At 42.9% G+C, this 24891-nt stretch overlaps 1 protein-coding gene across 1 annotated transcript in view; it reads left to right on the forward strand.

Moving 5' to 3' along the window:
* Window positions 1–3570: 3570 nt before the first annotated feature.
* Window positions 3571–24891, forward strand: part of ryr2a (ryanodine receptor 2a (cardiac)) — a 136894-nt gene continuing 115573 nt past the window's right edge. The window contains exon 1 of the mRNA XM_070927513.1: window positions 3571–3618. Within this exon, the coding sequence (XP_070783614.1) occupies window positions 3571–3618 (48 nt within the window). The remainder of the gene's footprint in view (window positions 3619–24891) is intronic.

Consider the following 24891-nt stretch of genomic DNA (forward strand, 5'->3'; position numbering starts at 1 on the left):
GATGGATTTCCATCTCGCTCTTGGACAGAAAGTGAATAAACACATTTCCCAACCTTCTCCCTTTAATGCAAACAGCTTTAGAAGAAAATTGCTTCAGATAAAAAAAAAATTTAAAAAAACCCCCAAATGATTGTGATTAAAATCAGGAAGTGTCCGATCAGTGCCAACTTTCAATATGTGACGGTTTTCAATTCGTTTTATACCCGGTGGCACAGACCGATTCCAGCTCGCGGTATGAATACTTGCTTCATATGTTACAAAAAACAAATCCACTGTCTATAAATGTCCTTACTGATATTTGTACGTGGAGGGGGACGTTCAGGCATCTGCATCCAGATTGTGTTCATTCAGAAATCCTTTTTAAATGATCATTTTATTGTTCTTAGCACTGTCAACATTTGCGTGGAGGCTGGACTGTACTAGGTAATAGTTAACATATTTTCAGGGTTTTTTTTTAAGATTACTTAAAAGCCCCCCCAAAAAAAAGATTCCTGTTAAATAGATGCAGCAAGTATGCCCTCTCCCAATGACGTGGTTCAAGCCGCACAGCAGTAACAGGAGTTCTTATTGGTCAGCTGTCATTTTTAGAGCCCCTGTATCAAAAAAAAAAACACTTTTCTGTGGGTTTTTAGTTTGTTGCCGTGGCACATTGCTTGCATTCGTCATTTTATAAGCCTTTTTTAAAGAGAAAGTTTTTTTTTTTGTGGGTTTTTTTCTTGGTTTAACTTCAACACTGTTGGGTGAATCCTCATCAGCGATGCTGGCCGTAGTCAGATGTGACAGTAGCCAGCAGAATTCTGCTTCTCAGCGTGCTGAAAATCCTTTCGTGCAGTCATTTAAAGTTAATACATTTATGTCATTCAGAGGCTCAACAATACACAAATTATGTGTTAATAAGATCAATTACCAGTTTATTAATTTTCGACAGATGTTTCTTTTTGTTATCGCGCCATTTTGTTGCTAATTGTATCATATCATTATAGAAACCATTGAAGTGCACTTCATTCAGCCTTTTGCCACAGGTCTATCTCGTCTCACCTTGATACAGTATCCTGTTGAACTTCAACAAGAGATTCTTTCATTATTTGAATCCAAGGCCCCAGCGTTTTAATGGCTGGTTAGCTGATAATGGGCCGATTATCCATTCCTTTTATCATTTCCGAGGGGATTGTAGGAGCCGTTGTCCAGCCTGTGAGGTTTTTATAAATGCTTGTCTTCCAAATGTCAAAATATGGATGAAAGTTTGCAATTCCACATTTCTTTTTTTCTACACCGTGCAGTTCTCCTGCCGTGAAGAACAAAGCAGCAGGAATGACAACTAAAGACAATCAAAGCGTTAAGAAACCTTGAGGAATTTTTAAATGCAGGAGAAACTTCTGCATCATTGTTTAGAGCTGTCACTTGAATGCAACTCGTTTCTGACTTGATAAGAAACCAAACGGCTATTTGCTGGAGGTCCATGGCTGTCATGGGAACCAGTAACCGAAGACAGGGTTTCTTTCATTCATCCATCAGCCAAGCAGTGTTACAAAGTGTCATCTTCAAATGATTAAAGTGGTAAACCGGGTCATCCCTTTGCAACATCTGTGGGTTAACAGCATTTCAATTGACTCACAGTGAAAAGGGTGAGGAGTCGAGGTACGACTAGTTCTCTATCAACGTCAATGTATTTTTATTTTTTATTTTTTACATTTTACCATGTATTATCAGTGTTGTATTGCGTGGGTACTAAACAACACATCTACTCATTCCATGATCCTGAAAAATGAAGTGAGGTGTGTCTGTAAGATGTTGGCTGAAGTGGCATTTCACATGTGTCTTAAAAGCCCTGATGTGCTGCACCGGCTGATCATCAGTTTGTGTGAAACTTTGAGAGTTCCTTAATCCGTTTGATTTTCTTACATTTGAAAAAAAAAAAGAAAAAAGAAGTTGTGGATATATATATATATATATATATATATATGTATATGACGGTGGCTTTGCAAACACTGTAAAACGGGATCAACAGAACAGTGCTATTTTGTTCAAAATAAATCATTTCAACTTATTTTCTGTTTCTGTCTTTCTCTTGAGTTTGCGCCTCCGCTCTAAGTAAAAGGGGGAAAAAAAAAGATTGTGATGTAATTTAGGGATACTCTATACGCCGTTTTGGCACAAAAATGTCAAGTTTACTGGTCACAGGAAGTAGCACTCTTTGAATATGTCTAATAATGTATGGAGGAGTCTGTTGCTATTGGTTGCATTATGGGAAGTGTAGTTTACAGCGTTTTTTTTGATGAAATAAATAATGATATATTTTCACTATACTGAATGTTTTACTCCCTATAATCACACTACCGCGCGTACTTACTGACCATTAGTGATGGGAATTCCGGTTCTTTTTAGTGAGCCGGATCGTTTTGGCTCAGCTCACCAAGAAGAGCCGGCTCTTTCGGCTCCCAAACGGCTCTTCGTTTTACCACTTATACCTTTTATAATCCAGCCAAATTTAGCGCTGTTTTGACTTGCGATTTGCATGTGTACGCGTGTATCACTTAAATTATTCAATACATCCTTTTTGTACTGAAGTATTCAAAAGTAAAAGTTACATTTTCTAATATCAATAAACTGCTGTGGCCAATTGTTTTCATTGCATTTACAGACCCTTGTGTAACTCTCTGAAACCCCCCCCAATGAATGCACTGACCTGCTTGTGGAACCGCTCTGCTACACAAAGCAGATGGAAACACCTATAAAAACTTAAGCATAGAAATTCAAAACAAAGGACAGCTATTGACATTTTCAATTTTTATTTAAACACACACCCCTAACAAAACAGCAGGGCTTTATTTTAGTATTAACAAAAGAAAAAAAAACAGCAGCAGCTGACTTCAAAACTTTGCTGAGCCTAAAAATAACAATAAGTACAATATACTGTATATGTGTATATATATATATATATATATAAAAGGAAAGTACTGAAAAAGTAAAGTGAAGTAAAAATAATAAAACAGCTTTAGGTGTCTCTATGAACTAACCATCTTAGCTAACTGTTTGTTATTTCTTTCAGGGGAGATTGGCACTGAGGAAGTGCCTCAGCTCAGAGGGGCTGGTCCGGTTTCTTCTCTCCGTTATTATTATTATTATTATTATATTTACAAAACAAAAAAAAAATGAGAGAAAACTAAAAATATTGAACAATTAGCCTAAATGTATAATACTAATCTTAAAAAAACCAACCCAGAGTCGGGTGAGCTGGTTTGAATGGTGTCGCCGAAGTGAACTGTAACGGCGGGAACGATGTTTCCATAGCAGGCCGACCGAGAGAGGGAGCAAACCGCCCGAGACACGGCTCGCGCTCACACACGCACGCACGCGCTCACACCTGTGCAGCTCCTCCCCTTTGGTGAGCGCGCGTCCCAGCCAATGAGAGACGACTTCGGCCGTGCGCTGGCCTTTTCTGTCTCAAACACGCACGCGTCGCCCCACACACACACACACACACACGCGCGCACACGCGCGCGCCCACCCACCCCAGCCTGTACTCCACGCGCAGCTACGGCTCGAGCATCTCCCCCGTGAAAGCTAACCATGGCTGAAGGAGGAGAGGGCGAGGACGAGATCCAGTTCCTGCGGACTGTAAGTCGTTTTTCTTTCCCCCCCCCCCGCCGTTTGTTCTGAAGCGGGAGTGTCGGCGCCGAGCTGGGTGTCACTGCGTCTTTCTGTTCGGCTCTTCGCGTGTGTGTGTGTGTGTGTGTGTGAGAGTTTACCGCATTAGGGATGACAGCTCCTCTAGGAAGCCTACTAGTCATTGGTCAGCGAGTCCGCATCGTGCTGACACACACACACACACACACACACACAGGACTGAGAGGAGAGATGTGACAACATGATGGCAGGCGGGGAAGAGGAGCGATGGAGGAAGGTGTTTGTTTGGGAGCCAGTGTCGTGGCTGTCGTTGTCTCATAAAGAGGAGTTGGGCAGCATGCAGACTGTGTGTGTGTGTGTGTGTGTGTGTGTGTGTTGGGTGGAAGCGGGGCGCAGTGCGGTGCAGACTGGCAGCATGAAGCCTGCTGCATCTGCTTCACTTCACTTCAATTAGCTTCTACACAGAGGCAACGCCACTGTACTCTCTCTCTGTGTGTGTGTGTGTGTGTGTGTGTGTGTGTGGGGGGTCCTTTAACGTTGGTCACATAATGAAGTCAAGGCAGCTTGTATTGGAAAGGAGAAGTCACACAGTCAATAATCGCAGGTGAATTCACCGCACGTGCAACAAAGATTGTATGTGAGTCAATGTGTCACTTGAAACTGAGAGGCTGATCAGCAGCCAGGGCTGAGACATGATGCCTCTGTTTGCGTGTCTTGACGGCGAAAGGAAGGTTACTGCAATGCTATTAAGATGCCGTGACTTGGTTCTTGAAAATCCATCCAATCCATGTTTTTTTTTGGGGGGGGGGGGGCCCACTTTGTTCGCCCAACGTATTGAGGCAAACTGCATTTTAAAGATGCACCAATTTTTTTTTTTACACTAGTAATCGATCAAATAACTGTAAGGAGTCACTCGTAGAGATTTACCGGCAACTCTGCGGCTCCCCTCAGCTCTACAGAGCTTTTTAATATCTTTTTTTTTTTGTTTGTTGTTGTGGTTTTACCCGTTCAACTTTACTGTTTTGTTTCCGTCTCATCAACCTGGTGTCCAGCAGCAGCAGGCAGCTGTTTTTAGTGGGAAAAAAAGCTCTGATAAACCCACTGAACACCACCTGTCCAGTGCCAAATAGCAAAAGTTACTGACCAGTTGGTGCATGTAGCAGCTAAAGAGCGAGATATCTGCTTTTGTCAGGAGTTGGTGGAGGCCAAACCAGAGCTAAACAGAGAGAATCCGGTTTATTGCCTAGTTGGTCGCAATAAGATGTCGGGTTGCAGACGGTCACCTTCTCTGTGGAGCGAATGATACGCTGCAGTCTGCCCTTGCCCTTGGCAGTGGCAGCAGCGTACCAGATGGTGATGGAGGAGGTGAGGATGGACTCCGTGACTGCAGTGTAGAAGTGCACCATCATTGACTGTGGCAGGTTGAACTTCTTCAGCTGCCGCAGGACATCCACCGCTGGGCTTTTTGGTGATGGAGTTGGATGTTCAGCTCCCGCTTGAGGTCCTGGGTGATGATGGTGCCCAGGAAGTGGAGGGACTCCGCAGTGTCAACCTTACCTCACCAGTGGGAGCCTCACGTGCTGTCTCCTGTCGGACAGGAAGTCTGCGATCCGACTGCAGGTGGAGTTGGGCGCTTCTGGCCACCGGCCACCATCTCAGCATGTGGTGGCCTGTGAGCCGTGGCTTGCAGTGTGATGTGATGCTGCGTTGGCATAGCCTGCCATCGAGCCTCATTTCTGTACATACTGACTGGAGGAGTTACATTTGTGATGAATGGTGAGCATGGAGTCTTGGTTTTGGGACCTTAATATTTGAATTATGACAGGGCCGTAAATGGTAAATGGTCGTCACTTATATAGGGCTTTTCAACCTTAACGGTTCCCGAATCGCTTTTCAGATCGGGTCTCGTTCACACACCGATGGCGACCGAGCTGCCATGCGAGGTGCTGGCCTCCATCAGGAGCAACTTAGGGTTCAGTGTCTTGCTCAAGGTCACTTCGACTTGACGGGGGGGCTGGGGCTGGGGATCGAACCTTTAACTCGATGAGAATGCAATTGCATGGAAAACAAAATAGCAGGGGTTATATAAAGTTTTTGTAAATAACATTTTTATGTCATTTTCTAAAATAATGACAACAGAAAAGGATGAACATACAAATAATAAATGCCATAAATGCATCAGTGCTGAAAAGTGCTTTTTAATGCAAGAAATGTGCTGCACACAAAACAATATTTTAATATGTCAACTTGGGCGTAGTGACAGCGAGTGGCATTTCTCACTATTTTCTGACATTTTATAGAAATGATCAATCGAGACAATAACCAGCAGATTAATTGATAATGAAAATAACTGAAAGTTGCATATATACAATACAGTGTTTCCCATACATAGGCTCTACTTGGGCAGCCCGTCCAGGTAGATACAATCCGAATACATTTTTTTTTTTTTTCACTCAAAACGTGCAGTTGTCATTTCATAATGCACACAGACCAGCGGAACTTCAGCCCTGTTGGAAAAAAAAAAAAACTTTTAGAGCACAAGCTTTACTCGTGACGTTTTGGCAGCGCACCAGCTGTAGCAGCCACAGTAGCAGCTGTTTCCCATAGCCTCCACTTCCACTGCTATGTCGATGACGTCCAGCTAATAGCGGCCCGTGATTTCTGCGATACGGAAAAAAAAAACGCGGGACAGAATCGTGGAATTTGATCATGTAAATGGAATCGACTGTAAAACACGGAATATCGTGGAATTTGCCAAAATGTGGATGCAATTTTCCCTACCCTGCTAAGCATTTATTCACAGAGCTATGCTTTGGTGTCATTCACTATTCTGTCCTCTGCTCTCTGTGTTTGTGTTTCATCGAGGGCGGGGCTCAGCTCCTACACACACACACACACACACACACACACACACACACACAATCATGTTGAGACGGCTAAGTCATCCAAGAAACTGAGGAATTCCACACCAACAGCTACATCTACTATGAGTCAGGAGAACAAATACTCTCCAGGAAATCCGTTGGGGGGAAAAAGGAGGAACGTTGCCCGAACGTGAGAGAAGCCTCCGTCAGACCCGCTTACCTGTGTGTTCAAGCTGCATATGGAGGCTGTCCGGCAGAAGATCCATGGGAAGAAACTGTCAATAGCTAGTTGTCGACGAAAGCTGGAAACAACCGACTCAAGAGATTGCAGTGTTAATAGTTGACAATTCACATATTGTTGAAGTGCGTTTATTGTGAATTGTCCTCCATTAAACGGTATTATAATAGTATCCTTCATCACATCCAGAATTGACTACTGCAACAGCGTTCTTTCATTCTTTTCATCATCCTAAATAAACGCCAGTATATGCAGAACTCTGCTGCTCGCCTGCTCACCCACTCCCCCCCCATCCCAGTGACCACATCACCCCTGTTCCTCCAGAACCTCCACTGGCGGCCTGTGCGACAACGGATCAGATTCAATCAAGCCTTCCACAACCAGGCCCCCACCAACCTCACCGATCTGCTCCACCACCACCACATTCCCTCTGCCTCCACTCAGGACTCAAGCACCGGAACCTGGGCCGACAGAGCCTTCTCCATAGCTGCCCCCCCCCCCCTCCCTCTGGAACTCTCTCCCCACAACACATCCGAGACTGCACCGAACTGCCCGAGTTCAAATCACTCATCAAAACTCACCTTTTCAGAACTGCTTTCACTGTGTGATTAATGTGTGTTTATGTTTTCAATGTGTTAACTTTCTATGACCATTTGAACTTATGTAAAGTGCCTTTGAGTGCCATGTAAAGCCCTCTATGAATAAAATGTATTATTACTTATTATTAAGGCCCCCGGAGACTCTGCTTCATTTTATACTTCATTAGGTGCAAGTGACTAACATTTGGACGTGCACTGCATCTTCATCAGAGTCAAATGGTATTGGCAGAGACGAGAGCAAAAGGCAGTAGCATAGCAACACTCATTCAACAAAGACTACAATACAGTGCACGGACTGAAAAACCATTATCTAAGGCACACTGAAATCCTGTGAATATTATCGTCTTCGCAAAAACAGAAGAAAAAACAAAACAAATACAGACAAATACGCTCCTGTGGACAGTAGGATAGTAGCGGTGGGAGGGGACAGAGACCAGATTAATTAACTGATTAGATCATCAGAAATCCGTGATTTAAACATCAAAAAGGGATCTGCACTGTGAGTGTTTTTGTCCTACAGTGGTACAAAAGACGGGGCAGGTTTTTTTTTCGGACTGTCCAGGATTTCTTTGAAAAGATGCTTGCTCCACTACAGCGTTTAGCCCGGATTCTCTGTTTCCCGAGTCTCTTGGACGGGACCAGTGAGTGCAATGAGAATATTTAAAAAGTAAAAAAAAAAGTAAGTGGACTCAAAAAGGAGTGTTGCAGCTCAGCTCGGCTTTAGACATTTTGATTTGCGAATAAAGGAACGGGTTTCTGTTATGGCCCACCCCCCGATGCAGGATTTTTAGGCTGATACTGGTATCGCTAGGCTATTTTTGGGTTTAAAAATCAGATGATGATATAATGACATAATCGTGTAACAAATCTTGATACACACATACCGTTATATTTGGTTTTTTTTTAAGAATTGTGACTAAGATTCACAGTGAGTAGGATGTTTTCCAGTTGAAAAATAAACTTGTCGGTGCCCTTTGGTGGACAAACTAACACTTTCAAAATAGTAAAGTCTGGTTTTTCCACCGGATGCGTTGACAGTTTCCCCTGATTGTTTATAGCCGAGGCGCTGTTCATCTCTTGACTCGACAGCAGCAAATCGTGAGTTCATGTTTGTGACTGTTATACTTTAACAGCGAAATATTGCTGTTTTGATAAGCAAGAAAAAAAAGCGTTTCTGATTGGACTTCAATCCACTGAAATAATGGTTCATGACGGAGCTGTAAGATGAACCTCATAGCTAGCTTGATAGAGAAGAGAAGTTTTAGCAGAGGGGACATCAGACGTTTTGCCAGTGACTTCACTTGTTACGTTATTTTATATACCTGAATATGAAAATGAAATATAAATTCATCATTGGTGAAGATTAAGCTATTTAGAATAGAATATAGAATAGAACCCTGACCCTTTTTTTTTTTTTTTCCTCCCTAATATCGGCATCAGTCGGGCTCTAATTCTGTTTATGTAATGGACCAGTGTGCGGGGAGCAGCAGGATTAGGCGACATGCAAATGGCTGGGACTTCTGAGGGCATCTGCAGTAATTGTGGAGAAAAGCAATGAGGCTGAAAGTGGAGGAAGGGTAGACGGGGCAGGTACCACCAGGACACGCACCGGGACTGTCAATTTAGTTTGTTAGTTTGTGTTAGTTTGGAGTTGAAACAGGCCAATTTTATAGTGTGTCTGTGTACCAGTGACCTGTGCACCGGTAGCTTTTGCGTTATTGAGCTGTTTTGATGCTGGCTACCTGTCGCCAGCTCTGCCATTGCAGAGAGCTGTCCTCTCCAACTGCTCGAAAATGGCTTGCGATAAGTTTGTCAGTATCAGCGTGACTGCACATAAAGTCCTCTACAGTCCCAATTAGAAGTAGAAGAAGTATGCACTTGTTGATCATATCATACATGGCCACTCACATGTGACTGCACTCTGGGGATACTGCAACATGACAGACTTTTCCTGATGTAATATGTCTTATTGTGTGTCCTATTGTGTCGAGTGTCTTATTGATTGGCTATCAAGTTGTTCCAGTTGTTTGTTTTTCTATCACTGTGAAGGTGCCATCATGAAACTCAACACTTCCTGCGTGTTTCAAACTAAAAGCCTTCTAGGAAAGCGAGGGATTATGCTCCCTAGAGGCGCTGCAAGGCTTTTGATATGAAACACCGGTGCAGACGAAATCAACCAATTTGAAGGAACAGGACACATAGATATAATAGAAATCTTGGCGTTTCCCTTCGGATTCGGCTGTACGCTTAATAATGTTTTGTGCAGGTGGGTCTTAGTAATCAGAATCAATACTGTTAAAGCATTCGGTAAAAGATTCTTGGTTATCGGTGGTTTATGTGGCACGTGAACATCCCGTGAAGCTCGTTATTTTTAATTGGCCCAGCCGTCTCACCACACCGCCACTCTCATCGGCGCTTTGCCAACAAACACGCAGTTGTCCGTCAACAAGCGTTTGCTCCCGCCGATGATGCTTAGCTCTACGGCCTCTATCGCCCTGTAGAAAGAAATGTGCATCCAGGCCTTTTGTTTCCCTCTCCTCTCCTCTCCTCCTGTTCCATCCCTACCTTTCATCTTCCTCCACCCCCCCCCCCCCCCCCCCACCCCCCCTCCTTCCTCTAATCCTGCAGCACTCCCTGCTAAGTGCACTTTGAATGCAGATCAATACATGGTTACTGGTGACTGCTGATGTCTCAGCACAAAGCAAACAGCATGGCAGCAGCTGTGTGTTTGTGTTCGTTTAGTATCTGTTACAGAGAAACGCAGACTGTGGAAATGGACCGAGCCCGAGAATTCCAATGGTGAGCCGCTACAGCTCAATTAAAGGGACACTCCACCTGTGATCTATCTTTTGATCATCCAACGCTCAGCCCCTGCGGACCTTGAATGGAAATGACCTTAAATAAGCGGAATAAATCACATTTAATAATTAGATTATTTCACAATTTCATGTATTTTGTCTGTCAGTACGAAAGCGGGAAATGAACACCAGTCTGCCGTGTTAAAGTTCAACATTTTGGGAGTTTAATAAATCCCATAAGTGTATCCTTTTTTTGAAGTTGTGACAGATGCATACTGAGTGTGACGTTTCACACTGGAGAAAATCACTTTCCCTCTAGTTTTGCAATTCTGCACTGCATTTTCTTGTTCATTTTCTGTTGTTGTTTTTTTTCCACATACAACCTGATTAGCTAACATTATGCCAAACCAACACAACGTGAGTTAAAAGTTGACTCTAACCCAGCCTGGCTCTATGTGAGAAAACAACGCCCAGAGAGAAACGGACTGAACGTACTTGCAGTTTGGGAGTTCCAGGTGAACTCTTGGAAGCCATTGCTGTAGGTGTATGGTCATACCGGAGGCTTCAGAGCGGACGTCAGGTTCAAAAAGAGTGATGCTCTGTAAATCGTGCTCTCCTTGCAATCCCCCCACGCTCTAACCCCCTCCCATCCATGCCAAAGCTGTGACAGAGAGTTGAAACTGAAATAAAATTGTCAGCGTACAAATAAAACTGTCACTGGAAAAAAAAAAAAGTGACCTGAAGAAAAAAATCAAAAACACGTCAGAATGCCAAAAAAAAAAAAAAGAGAGTGCATGGTCAAAAAAATTAACGTGTGTTACTTTCATTCATTTATTTAAAGCTTCCATTTCTTTTTAATGCCTGAAATGTATTTTCCAGTGCTAATGCAACGTTTTTAAATACCAGTGTTTCATCGTCACTGTTCCCTTTTTCAGTTGGGTTTTTGTTTTTAATGCCAAACCTTATTTTCAGTGCCAAACGTCACTGTCCTGACTCCATACTAGAGGTCCTTGTCAGGGGAAACGCGGGTCATATTAGGCATTTGAACTAATGACATCTTTTTCTTGGTCTTGGACAGTCTCCTAACTACAGCTGGCAATCTTTGCTTTCATCCTGTCGCACAGGGATACTCTCCCCCGTTCCTAGATCTTTGTCTTCCACAAGCACTGACCTAAGAAACCTAAGTATTTTGCTGTTCCGTAAAGCTGATGAAAGAAACCAGGTTTCTAGTTAACATAGCTGGCAGGAATCAGGTTACTGCTGAAAGCAGTGAATAATCTAATTTCACTGGTGGCTGTAGCCACAGTCAGTGTGACATTTGCTGATATTACGATGGCGCGGAGCTGTGCACAGATATGTGCGAGTGAGGCTCAGAGTTCAGGCTGTGTGTTCAAAGCAGCCGCGCAGAGCTTGTTTGTGTTTGTGTAAAACTTACTGTACCCATTCTGCCAGTTCAGCACTGTCCTAAATTCATCAAGGGAGCCCAGTTCCCCATGTAAGGACATGCTGACCGGCTTGTGGAGCATACCAAGTTTTTATTACCATACACTGCTTACCCGTTATACACTATGATGCATAAATGAAAGTATGGAAACAGTATTGTTTAAAGAATTAGGGGGAGCTAAATAAAAACAGCACATATTGAGGAAAGGTTAGCAGATATTCTGGCTGGTATCAACACAAACACTGTTAGCATCGGTGCTGATCAGTGCACCACTCTATGAGACAGAGTGTGTGTTGATGGAGTGCGGTAACAAGACTAGGTCGAAACTTATAGAGTATATGGCTGGACTGTGAAATCTACCAGTCACTCAATGTTTTCACCAGCCACTTTCTCGTTTTAACCGGCAGTGTGGAACTGCATGTGAAAAATGAAAAAAAACAAGGTCTACAATATTCAAGCAAGTGTGTCATTGCTAGTTTTCAACTGGCGCAGTTGTCATTTTCACGCCCAGCATCCACGTTGTGTAAGTGGCACATGTACTTCCATGTGTGCGCCCATGGTCTTAAAATGAGGCGTGGACTGGCGCGTTGTTGGCGCAGTGCTATCTTGAGGGGGCAGAGAGTGATGGCGCCATTGACCGACAAAAACCTGGTCTAAAGTCGGACGCATTATTCAGATAGTAAGATGCACCTACACTTGTTACCAGGGGTTAAATTAGAATTCGTTGTGTGGGCGCGGCAAAGGGCGAAGCAGGATGTAGTCTACATATACCCTCACTGAGTTCGTCCGGTACCACGAGCACAAAACGCACACCCACTTCACCAGATGAAACAATGAGGGGTTCCATGCAGCAGCCACTGCGCCATGCGTAATAGCGCATAGAACTCCACATGCGCCCCAGTGGCCCCGCACAGTAGAATACCTGACATTCTCCGTGAGGGGATGAAGGCTGAAGGGAACAGAATAAAGCCTACTGCTGTGAGGAAGCGGAGACAAAGGTTACGCAGTATAACGGTCCAGCTTGGAGCGGGGGGGGGGGGGCAGCTCTCCATGCGCCAACAAGCTGTATCCTGATTTCCCCTGTACTATCTTTCTTACCTGGACGTGGCATTTGGGTGGTTTGTGGTCTTTTATGGCTTCCAATTTTAGGTTTTAGTACCAAAAATGAAACTGTGGGTGTGTCCACCGAAACGGCAGGCGAACAATATTCGGGGAGGTCTGATAGACGATGGTGTTGAAGCTGCCCTGTGTGGTGCAGGGTGGAGCGAGGGGGGTGTAGCATTAGGAGAAGACGCGGCGGAAAAAGCAATTGTCCTCCATCAGCTGTCAGCACACACACACACTCAAAGAAACTGATGAGCCCTTTTTCTGAATATAAAAGTTTAATGACTTCCCTCCCAGTTTCATAAATGTTATGTCCTCTCTTTGACCCACACACATCCCTGACTATCCATCAACCAAACACTCGCGTGTGATCGGGGCAGACGGGCTATGGTCGATCATACCATGATCAGTAAATGAAGCAATCAATTGGGCAAATCACTGTCCACTGCAGTAGGCTGTAGTCTTTTTCAGACATGGAAGACGTCCAACGTTGCAGGCGGGTTTTGCTGTTAAAGTGATGGCTTTGTGTCATTCAGACAGTGGTGACTTTTACCTTTAATGTTCCGATCGGCTTTATTGAGACATCAATAAGCACCATTGACGGAGCGTGTCACATGCTTCCGTGATATTTGGGGGGGGGGGGGAGATAGAGAGAGACTGTAAGCCAGCTAGCTAGCTACCTGTGTGTTTGTGTTCAGCTCAGCCTCTGACTGCTCTTAGAACTCTGCAGAATCTCTGGTTCTTTCTAATTGAGAGGGTGCCCACCCGGTGACCCCGTGCACCCGCCTGCACTCTTAACACACAATATTGAAGTCAGCGGCCGCTGTCTAGTGGCTATTGGCGGGACATCGCTGATATACAGCGATGGTGGTTGGACTACTGTGCCGAGTCATGGCGTTCAGATGATGCTGCATATCAGGCAAGTTAAGCCAGCCGCTGTAGGTTAGCCTAAACAGATACAACGTCAGTGAAACTCAAAGCTTCCTGTAGATGTTTTCTACAGGTGAAATGAGAAAGTGAGAGCAGAGTGGGAAGTATGATATGACTGTTGTACATTATGCTGACTTTATCAAGACAACAGGAAAAAATGGAAGAAGCCGAGTTTGCACCAGCAGGAAATTAAGGGAGGCTTCTTACTCGCTGTGTTGCTTTCTTTCTCCGTCCGCTAATCCCCCATGCATGCATGCACGCGCACACACACACACACACACACACACACACACACACACAGACAGTCAATCACCAGAGTGGTTGACTGCTCTTCTTAAGGTCTGGTCAGGCTCAATTAAACAGTGTATGCCACTGCTGAATAATTCAAAAAGGAGCGGTGAGGCGGATTGGTGGATTCATAATTAATGTTGGACAACATATTGGTCAATGCAGCGCTGTGATTTAGAGCCAGCGCGCGTGTCTGCGGTTATTACTGTGTGCGCATGCCGGCAGTCAGAACAGCTGAGTGTGCCTTTTGTGTTGCACAGTAGAACTCAAATTGTATATAACAGTTTTGTGGTTCATCTGGTACTGTGACATAATTCTTACAATCGATGCAAGTTGCTTTTTCAGTTTTGAAATGGAAAATGAATGCAAAAGATTAGGGCGGGCCGTGGCATGGCACGGGAAACACTCACCTTCATTCCAGACCAATCGCATCTTTTCCCCCGTTTTGATATGTGCAATGGCGCTAAATACTACACTACCCATGAGCCTCATGAGCTGTTGCCAAGGAGAAGACTGAAATCAGAGTTGTAGTATCTTTAGAGCATTTAAGAGTAAAGTGTTTCCAGATGTTCTTTATTATTCTTTGCCAGCAAATGTCCCAGGTTCAGTGTCAAACCGTCAGTGAATGTATCGACTAATGAGTATTCTGTTCTTCCTCTGTGCCGTAGAGCTCCATTGTAAAACAACAACTATTAAAAACACATCAGTGAGCCACACTGCTGCACTGGGTGACATGTTCCTTCATTACCGCAAACACACACACACACACACACACACACTGTAGTTTATTTTGACTCCATCCCACTGCTGCCAGAAATATTCACTAGAGCACCAAATGTGGATTCATCCACCGCTGAAAATAGTCCCCAACAAATGCAGTATTTCTTCCTGTTTGAGTAATGTTTGATAAAAACTACAGTGAGCTACAGTGGCCCTGAGGGTCAAACTGTTCTGAAATGTTGTGTTTTGTGAAATGTTTTCGTGTGAGGTGTGTGTGATTTGCATCTTCAGTAGGAACCAATGAGCTTGGACTCAGAGTCTTCGGTATTCAGATCGGACACACATTGTTGGTTTTGATCTTTTCATGGGATTTGTTGACGAGAAGAAAAATACACTTAGAACACAGATTTATCCTTTACGTTTATATGTTCAGTTGCGTTACATATCCACCTAATAGTTAGCAATGCTCCAGCAGCCGACAGAATCCAGCCTACTTTACTGCTCACCAGTGTGATTTAGCAATTTGTGGAATGTGACTGTATATTAGAAACACACACAGAGATATGTGCGGTGTAAAGTTAATTTGTCCAGGTGCGTTTGTGAATCTTCATGCAAATAAAGCAGAAGGCAAGAAAGAAAGAAAGAAAGAAAGAAAGAACAGGATTATGGATGATGAAAGGGTCAGAAGGCGAGAGACAGCAGTGCTGCCCCAGGTAGGGAGGACTGTGTGTGTTTTTGTGTGTGTGTGTGTGTGTGTGTGTCTCAGCACACACACACAAAGGCGCTTTGAAGGTGACCTTTAACTGGTTCAAAGCATGAACTGACAGAGGATGAGGCATGATTCCAAATTTCAGCAAGGGATGAAGGTTTCCCATTTTATAGAGCTGTGACTGTTAAAACGTCACACAACCCCCCCCCCCCCCCCACCCCAATAATAGGTAAAAGCTAAACAATTATTAAAGAAAAAATACATGAACAGAGGGTGTGTTTATTAAACTGAGCTTTACCATCAGAGCTACATACATTGGTTTTCTGGCATACCGGGACAATCCCGGTGGGCCACCACGTCAGTGGGCGAGTGGGCCGTCAAAAAATCCATAAAGTTTTTACTGGGTGTCCAACCCTGTCTGTCTCTTAACCGGCCCTCTTTGTGTTCCTGTCATTCACGGTGCGCGTGAGATCTTTTGACGGGGGTCACTGGCCAATCTCGACCAAGTTAATTAAACTCGTGCTTACGTCATAGGCTCCGCCGTGGCCTTCTCCATCGCTACTGTTGCGGCTGTATAAACCGGTGGATAAATAGTTCTGAGCGTCGCAACCCTTTCCCAACCCATTTCACTATCAGAGTTTGATCAGTTCAGTCTGATAACATTTGGAAAGTCTTGAAGAGCTGTACGATTGAATTATTTTATCCCCATTCAGGTTGAGTATTTTATGATCCAGTGATGTAAAGCCCTTATATGTGGGATTTGAAAATGTCCTGTGTGGCACCAAAAAAACACTGTGGCAGACGGATCTGAAGCTGGGACACTGAGGTGAATCACCTCTTAGCAACACACAGAATGCACCAATTTTCACTATTGTTTTATTTTTCGACAAAGTGACTTTTTTTTTACATTTTTGGTGAATTAAAAAAACAAACAAACAAAACACAATTTGTTAAAAATGCAAATATTTAAATTCCTCAATGATAATTTTAAAGTGGAACACTAAATGAGGAATATCTTTGGCCAATGTAAAAAAAATATATATATATCTGAAAGTGAAGGGACTGGATCTGAAACCTAAAAGCAAGTCATCTGCATATAATGCCTGTTTGTGAGTTTATCCTGCTCTCATGGGAGTTTGTACCTTTTCTCTTCACTGAGCCAAATAGCCAATTGAAATTGAGAAAGAGGGCATCCTTGTCTAGTGCCTCACTTTATTTGAATAGGCAAAGACTTTATGTTATTTGTAACAACAACAGCAATTGGAACTGTGTAAAATAAGGCTAGGCTTAAAGTCAGTATCAACGGTATGTCTTCAATTGCGTTAAACTGCATTTTAAAGCTCCACTCTGATCACTGACATGTAGAACCATATCTTCATTCACTATTATTATTTTTATTTCATGTACTCATGTATTTATTTGATTGCATCAAACGAATTACCACCAAACGAGACGGCAGATGCTTCTGGTTTATGAAACCGACGTTTTCTGGATCCATTGGAAGATATTTGGTAATAAGTCAACACCAACAATCTCGACATGTATAGAAGGTTGCTGAAAGTCAATAAAAAAAAAAATCTGCTCATTAAAGATTGTCTTGACGGTCATTAATCAAGTGTACAGTCTAAATATTTTGCTTGAAACTGAACCCAGCTAGTTCCATCCTTACGCACATTGAATTCATTGTCATCTCTCTGCCTCTCTTGCATTGCCCTCTTTGTCTGTGTTCCTCACACAACGGAACTGGTAACTATTGTCCTGATCACGCATCTCTTTTCTCCCATGCTGACTCTGAAGGTCTGCTGTGTGCTCCTACCTTGAAGTGCTGTGTACATTCATGTCGTTAGCCTCAGTGGCTGAACAGCGCTTTACCTGTGGTAAAACTCGTGCTAACTGAAGTCACTTTCCTTACCAAAGCCTTGAGTTTTTAGGCACACAAAAAAACAACATGGTCATGCAGGCAGTCGAGCCCATTATCACTATATTAGCACATATTGAGTCGTGTGCGGTAACTGTTGAGTAATTGGTATTCGGCAACAGCTCCATCAACCCTTTGGATGTTTTATAGCCCCTCTGTACTCTGGAGCAGAATTAATCTTGCTTTTCTCTTTCCGCAAGCTGCCAGATGCGCTGTTTTACAGGTGGAGCAACCACCTTTGTCTGACCCTCACTGCAGAGAGGACCAGGTGTTTATGCGTGTGTGTGTGTGTGTGTGCGTGAGCGCGTATTACTCACGTTGCGGGGACACAAATCTGTTTAAACTGTCACATTGCAGGGACTCACCTTCCTTTTTTTGGGTCCCCATAATGGAAATCATTAGATTTTCAGGCAAAGATGTCGTTTAAGGTTAGGGTAAGGTTAAGGTCAGGTTAGAAGATAGATGGACTACGTCCGAAGGATTATGGTTAGGGTAAGTCTCCTGGACATTAATGTAAGTCAATTAAATGTCCTCTGAAGTGATGGAAACACGCCTGTGTGTGTGTGTGTGTGTGTGTGTGAGGGAAAGAAAGAGAGACGGCAGTAGTAGTGTAAACGAGGGAAAGCGAGGTGGCAGAGCACCCCTCACTTCTCTGTAGTCTCTGTTTTTTCTCTTCCTCGCTGCTTCTCACTGCAGTGCTCTTATGTAATCTGATTGATCATAGCGGAATGTTCTAGTGCAGAGAGATGGGAAGAAAGGAGGGGAGAGGAGGCAAGGAATGGAGCTGAGGAGGAAGGACAAATGAAATGAGATGAAAGCACGGGACAGATGAGGAATTGAGCCCTGACTGAAGAACCATGACACCTGATTGCCAAGTCGCACTGTTTTTCCCTCTCACTGCAGTCACTAAATGATGCAGTCACTAAACAATGAACTCAAACCACTTTCTGTGTTTGTAGTGACTCTTCCATTCCTGTCTCTTAAGAAGGATGTTCACATGCAACTATTTTGCAGTTGTGTAGATGTGTAGAATTTGAAATCCGCTCTGAGGACACAGAAGGAAGGGCTGAGAGCAAAACACGGACTGTACATATTTTCACCGGAAGAGTCCTTTTTTCTACTAACAAAGACTTCGACCATAAGAATCATTTTGAATATGTTATAATGTTATAATATGTTATATATATATATATTCTTCACCCATGAGATTTTAATGACCATGACCTTTCACCCACCTGAGGGATAGTAGTGTTGGCTGGTCATTCGTCAGTCAGTCAGTCCACCACTTTTGTCTAGACTGAAATATCTTGACCACAACTGGATAGATTGCTTCAAACGTTTAAAGGGCAGTCGTGGTTCCCAGAGAATGAATCCTAATGACCTGTATATAATGTTTTTATTTTTATTCCATTCTAATTTTAAATATTTGTACAGCGTGTTCTGTGGGTGTGAAGGCGTCTACAGCTTTAATTTCGTTGTGCACCCTGTGTTGTAGAATGACAAATAAATGAACCTTGTTAGCCACAACTATATTTCTGAGGCCCAACAATTTGTGTGTTTTTTATTTTTTTTAATTTTTTAACAGCATTCTATAATCCAAACCACAAATAATATGGATTTTTCTTATCTCTGTCATGCATATTATTTGTTGCATTATATTGCATTTTGATATATTGCATTTCATTTCAAAACCATCCACTGCTACATAAGTCAAAGCTGGAAATAAGAAATTGTTGGCCCATATTTTTACACTATGAACATTGATTATGTAATGGAAAATGTATTATTTAATTAATGTCATTAGGTTTGTGTCAAATTTTGGACAGCTCATTTGGTCTTAGTTTTAATTGTATTTTTCCTGCTTCCTAAAACAGGGAAAAAGTAGGATAAAGTTTTTCTTTTTTTTCCTGTGCTGTTGTCGCAGCAACCTACATACTGTGAGTTGAGCAGGTGAGTGTGTGTGTGTGTGTGTGTGTGTGTGTGTGTGTGTCAGAGAGGGAGAGAGCAGAGCAGAGCATGCAAGGAGTCTGAATAATGGGCTCTGTGCTGTGTCTCATACATCATGGCTGATGTGTGGTGTGGATGGATGGTTGGCTATATATTGTAGATGGGCAGCCTAGTTCTAGGAGACCTACCTATGGCATAGAACCAACACACACTGACAGGTTGCTGCTGCAGTGCTGTATTTTGCTCCGGTCCCAGAGGCAGGCTGTGGCCTCTCAAAGACACCAGCAAACTCTGTGAAAGTCTAACTTCATGTGAAGTGTCCCACATATGATAGCGCTCAAAGACAACAGCAGGACAGGCCTCTGCAGTGCTAACTGCTGCTGCTGTGGAGTCCTCAGACAATGTTTTCTAGAATGCAACCAATAGCCTCTTTAGTTAGACCCCCCACCCGCCTAGTAAATGTGTGATATGACATTTCTCTCTCATTTCAGGATGTTAACTCAATAATGAAGATGATTGAGTGAGAAATGTGAGCAACTACTACTAAATCACACTTGCATAGCCTAACCTGTAGCAGCTTTTCAGCTTTGACGAACTTGTGTCCCGCTTCTGTTTGCTGCATCCGTTTTGAGCTACAGAAACTCTCAGCTAGCGTTCTTTAAAGGCTAAAACCGTGGATTTTTTTTTATGCGTAGGAATGGGAATCGAGAACCGGTTCCAAATTGTCCGATCCATCTAACTGTGCTTGCAGAATATCTAATGGGAACAAAAAGGTTGGATTATGCCAAATTTGGTGCATATAGAGTATAAAGTATGCCCCCGCATTCCAAATGTGGGCCCCGCAGGCTTCAGCGTCAGGTGAGGGAGAGCCCGATGTGCCCCCCCCCCCAACAATCTGAGTTGAGTGGGCAGGTGGGCGTAACTTTGATAATGAAATCCTGTTTAAAATGTACACAATACAATTAACTCCATAACCTGTATCTGGGACCACTCCAAATTTGTCCATTCCATTCTGTGGTCTGTTGAATTCCCACAAAAGCGCACCCCATTCTACTTCGTGACATACTGGTGATCACCTGAACCAAATAGTGTAAAAACCACTGCTGTGGTCATCGCCATCCTCTTTCAATAGGACCAGCATGGATGGCAAAACAAAGTGCTGGTATTATCTCAAAAGTAATTGGAATCAAAAAACATTTGACCATGCCAGAAAAAAAAAAAAAAAAAAGAAAAATTCTGGCTTTACTGGCAGAAGGATACAGTGAGTGTCAGGTTGCTCCCATCCTTAAACTTAAAAAGACGGCGGTTCATAAGCTAAAACGATTCACCGGTGACCGGGATGACCGCCAACTTGTTGTGCAAAGCTAGAAAAAAAAGCATCATTCGCCTATGAAAAGCAGAGGAGAGGCTGAGATTTGCAAAAGACCGGAAGGATTGGACCATAGAGGACTGGAGTAAGGCCAGACACCATTTGGGGAAATCCCTGGTTTATTTACACTTCCTGTGTATTTCCTCTAGGCTTGCATTTGACATTCATGAGCCAAGAAACGTACGTCTTGGGTTTTTGCATATTGACATCACGACAGTTCACATCGACACAGTGGAAGGGGCTGTAAATCCCACCCGCCTGTCCACGGGATGTGGCCTCACAGTTCAACTAACCCTGTATGGAAGTCTACTTTGCAAGTCAACCTCATTTTATCCCCGATTGTGCGTCTGCTGCGAAAGACTGCTGCCATCATTCCAATTCCGAACAACAAGTGTGTATTATTGCCCCCTTAGTGGGTCGCTCCTGGAACATTTCCCTCGACAAAAACGTCACCCTCACAATGTTTCCTTCTTACCAGCACAATACAACAACAGATGGTTTCATCTAATTGGACAGATTTACCAAATGGGCTCTTGCCCTTCATTCAGAGAGCATTGGCGTTTTTTCTTTGAATGAGTGCTCTTCACTTTTTTGATTTTTGATTTTGTTTTTTAGGACCAGATTGCCTCTGTGGTAGGGATCCACTTATCATCAAGACCTGATTCAAGCACATTTCATGCTTGTGGGGACGCACCAGCTGACACACACACTGAGACACTTCCAACACACACAGATGACAGGACTAATTTTCACATTATGATTTTCTTTTTTTTGTGTGTGTGTGCATGACATCCCAATGCAAATGCAATGCGCCGGGTGAGCGTGCAGCTTTGTGAAGTGAGAGGAGCCACGTGTTCCAGAGGTATTTCTTTTACCACTTTAGATTCCTGTTTCAAGCTTCTCTTTCTCTTTCTCAACATAGAAACACGAGGGTCTCCCAGAAAACAACCGTAAAGGTTTATGATGTGACCGATGTCATCGGTTTGAAATTACATAAATATGAACCCTGTCATGACCGTGGAGGAGAATCAGAGCTTTGTTGTTGTGGTCAGACGCTGCAATATTTGCAGACTTCATCCAAAATTCACCCAGAATCCAAAAGCTCACTTAAGTTCAGTTAAGTTTTCTGCAAGGTGTAATCTTTAGCTTCACGTGGTTGTTACTGGCGCGTGTAGCAGAATTTGAAGCTCAGTTTTTGGATGTTTCTTACATCCAAATGCACCTTGGGAGTTGTATGAAATTTCTCTACACTTACAAGTACAAAACTACAGCTTTTTCAGCTCTCTGTCACTCCCAGAATGCATTTAGCGGGGCAGCCCCCGTGTCTGATTTCGTGATTAACTGTGTCATCGGTAAATTAAATATTAAATACATTCAGATTGTGAGTGCAAATTGAATGATTCATTTACGATGATTAAATTTGCCGCTCATCATCATCATCATCATCATCATCATCATCATTCACGGGCTAGTCTGGAAAGGTCACATTGAGCGGCAGAACCAAAACATGGGCTACGGATTGAAGAAATTCTACTGCTCTATACTCTCCTATAGAAACAGTATAAGATGCTATGATGTCTAGTTAGCTAGCTTGGAAGTCGGGTAACACTGTACACCCCAATTTATCCATGACGTCCACACAAATGTTCAGGGCTGTCAAAAAGACATAAAAACTCATCCCTTGAGCGCTTGACATCATTTTTTTTTTCATGTTAAGTCAACAGGGTTAGATTTTTGAGTTCATTTTTTACTCAAATGTATCAAGCCGATATATATTTTTGTATATATATATATATATATATATACAGGCATGGTGCGTGCTATATATATAGCCTAATTACTTACACATACATTGTGCACTTAGCAGAGAGTTCCAGCGTTATGCTAAATACAAAAATGTTTTGCCGTCCTGACAAAATACTCCAGCAACGACTACTTATTTTCTTGTCCACATTATTTAGTCAAAGCTACATCAAATTTTAAAAGGCAGAGTGCAACATCTTTGTTTGTGGAAGTGAACATTTTTCAGTAGAAACGAAACCTAAATGTGTTCACTTAACATAAAAACGTTACAAAAGTTCCAGTGCTGTGCTGAACAAAAGAAACGTTTTGCATTGTTAACATTAAACTGCCACAGTTTTGTGTTTTACTAGCTTATTTTCTTGTACCCAACATTTAGTAAAGGTTAGTTGAAGCCACTTTGATGTGGCCAAAAATGTCACCACGTTGCTAAAGTAACCGCTAACTATAGCTGCTGTTAGCTAGTTAACCTAGCTCAGCTACTTATGCAGCTAGCGGTTATATTAGCTGACTCAGCCCCGACTGGGAGCTCAGAGCACAGGGGTAGTGTTTGTTATTTTCACCACTAGCACAGTTGCTTTGGACCACCAGGAGGAGGAAGTTTTCAGTCCTCGGGGGTGGGGTTGCGGGGTCCGGCGGGGAATGGAACTTGGCTCAGTAGCCTCCCAGTGAACAGAGTCTCCGATACCGACGGCGGCCAGCGTGACAAGACGGAATACATTCACGTTACTGAGTTGATTCACAGAGTTTCCTGATGGACAGATAGATTTTCGTTGTTGCAAGTATAAAAGTATGTACACTATAACACAGAGATTACAAAATCACTATATTGTTGATTTTTTTTCTTTAAATGTTCGTTGAATAACTGACTTTTCTAACACCACAAGGGTCTTACAAAGAATCTGACAGCGTACAGTCATGGAATGCTGTGTTTTCAACAAACAAAACAAATTAACAAAATGCAGTACACTGGCAGAAACCGTGGGTTGAGTTCACGCGATTAACAATTCCTGGTCCATTTAGCGTCAAAACCATTTGCATTTATTTATTATTATTGAATTTTCAGCTGCCTCGTGGGAATTTGTATGACCTAACCATACGGATATAGACAGCATTTCTTAAATGGTCATACGTGTGCATGTTCAGCCAATCACTTAAGTGCTGTAAGGCGCGGCTGTAAGGTCATAGTGGAGAAATGAGGGCATCTGTTGGACGGCTCGAGGATGGCAGGTCTGTGTAGTAGGAGGAAAAAAAAGTAGTCAAATAGTCGATTAATCGCAGGAGATATATCATATTTTTTTTCCACCCAATAACAATCAATTCGGTCAAAAAGGTCTCAAATACAACCAGTAAACTAAGGGTTAACTAATGTAGGCGGGATCAACCTGTGTACTGTTTGACTGCAGCAACAACGCGACTGCTTTCTTTTTCCTTCTCTGAATACCTTCAATCCTGTTTATTTAGCATGGCATAACGCAGAAAGTTATTGTTCAAACAAATCTATGTTCACCACCTTCGGTCATAAATAAGGAGGCCATCTAAAAAGCTCTGAATAGCCTGCAGTGATGCACACTCTGATGATACATGCTCAAACAGAATTACTGCACCACAGTTAATTATTATGTTGAATTAATCTGCTTAATAAAAAAAAAACTGCATTGGTTGTTATTGTTATTAGTTGTGTGTTAGTACAGTTCAGTCACAAGTATTGGGGCAGTTGTATTTTTTTTTCATCATGTTGGCTCTGGTTTCTAATATAGTAAAAAATGTGTATGTGTTCTGGCTATAGCTGTATATTAGCCTGCAGTACTCAGATAGTCGATGCGGCAACAGAAACAGGACTGGGCAAGCCTCATTTAGCTGGCCCACGAGTGCGGCCTGATGGTGAGATCCACCAGTGACCAGAAGATGGACAACCATGCCATTTTCGCATATGCTGTGGATACTGGCTGCTATGTGGTTGACTGCTCTCTCCCACTCACTGACCACACTTGTCACTATGGCTGTCACTTTTTCCAAAAAAAAAAAAAAAAAAAATCAACTTCGAACAAATGAGAACTAACACGTAATTGAAATGAAATTGGTGCATCCTGAATACCTGGACGTATATATATGACTCTGCTCTCTGGTCCTATTAGGTCATCTGAGAGCGATTGGGGGATGCCAGTAACAACCGTCGCTAAACGTAGTGGAGTATTGCTCAGTGTGGCTCCAGTGCGTAAATGATGAAAAACAGTTGAACCGACGAACGCCACGCTTCGGTACTACACAGACGTACACACAGAAAATGCACTTAAATACAAACACAAATATCGATCATTGCAGCTACCTCCTTGGAGAGAAGACCAGTACATAACATACAGTGAGGTATAAACATGATGACGGGATCATTTCAACTGCTGTGCCTCCAATGATAGTCTGTGCACTACAATCAATTCTAAAAAATCAGGAATAGCAGAATGTCTTCAGTCAAGTAAAACTAAATGGATAAATAATGTCATTTTTCTGCTGCACACCGACATATATATATATATAT

This window comes from Enoplosus armatus, chromosome 20 (genome assembly GCF_043641665.1).
Source record: "Enoplosus armatus isolate fEnoArm2 chromosome 20, fEnoArm2.hap1, whole genome shotgun sequence".
NCBI lineage: Eukaryota > Metazoa > Chordata > Actinopteri > Centrarchiformes > Enoplosidae > Enoplosus > Enoplosus armatus.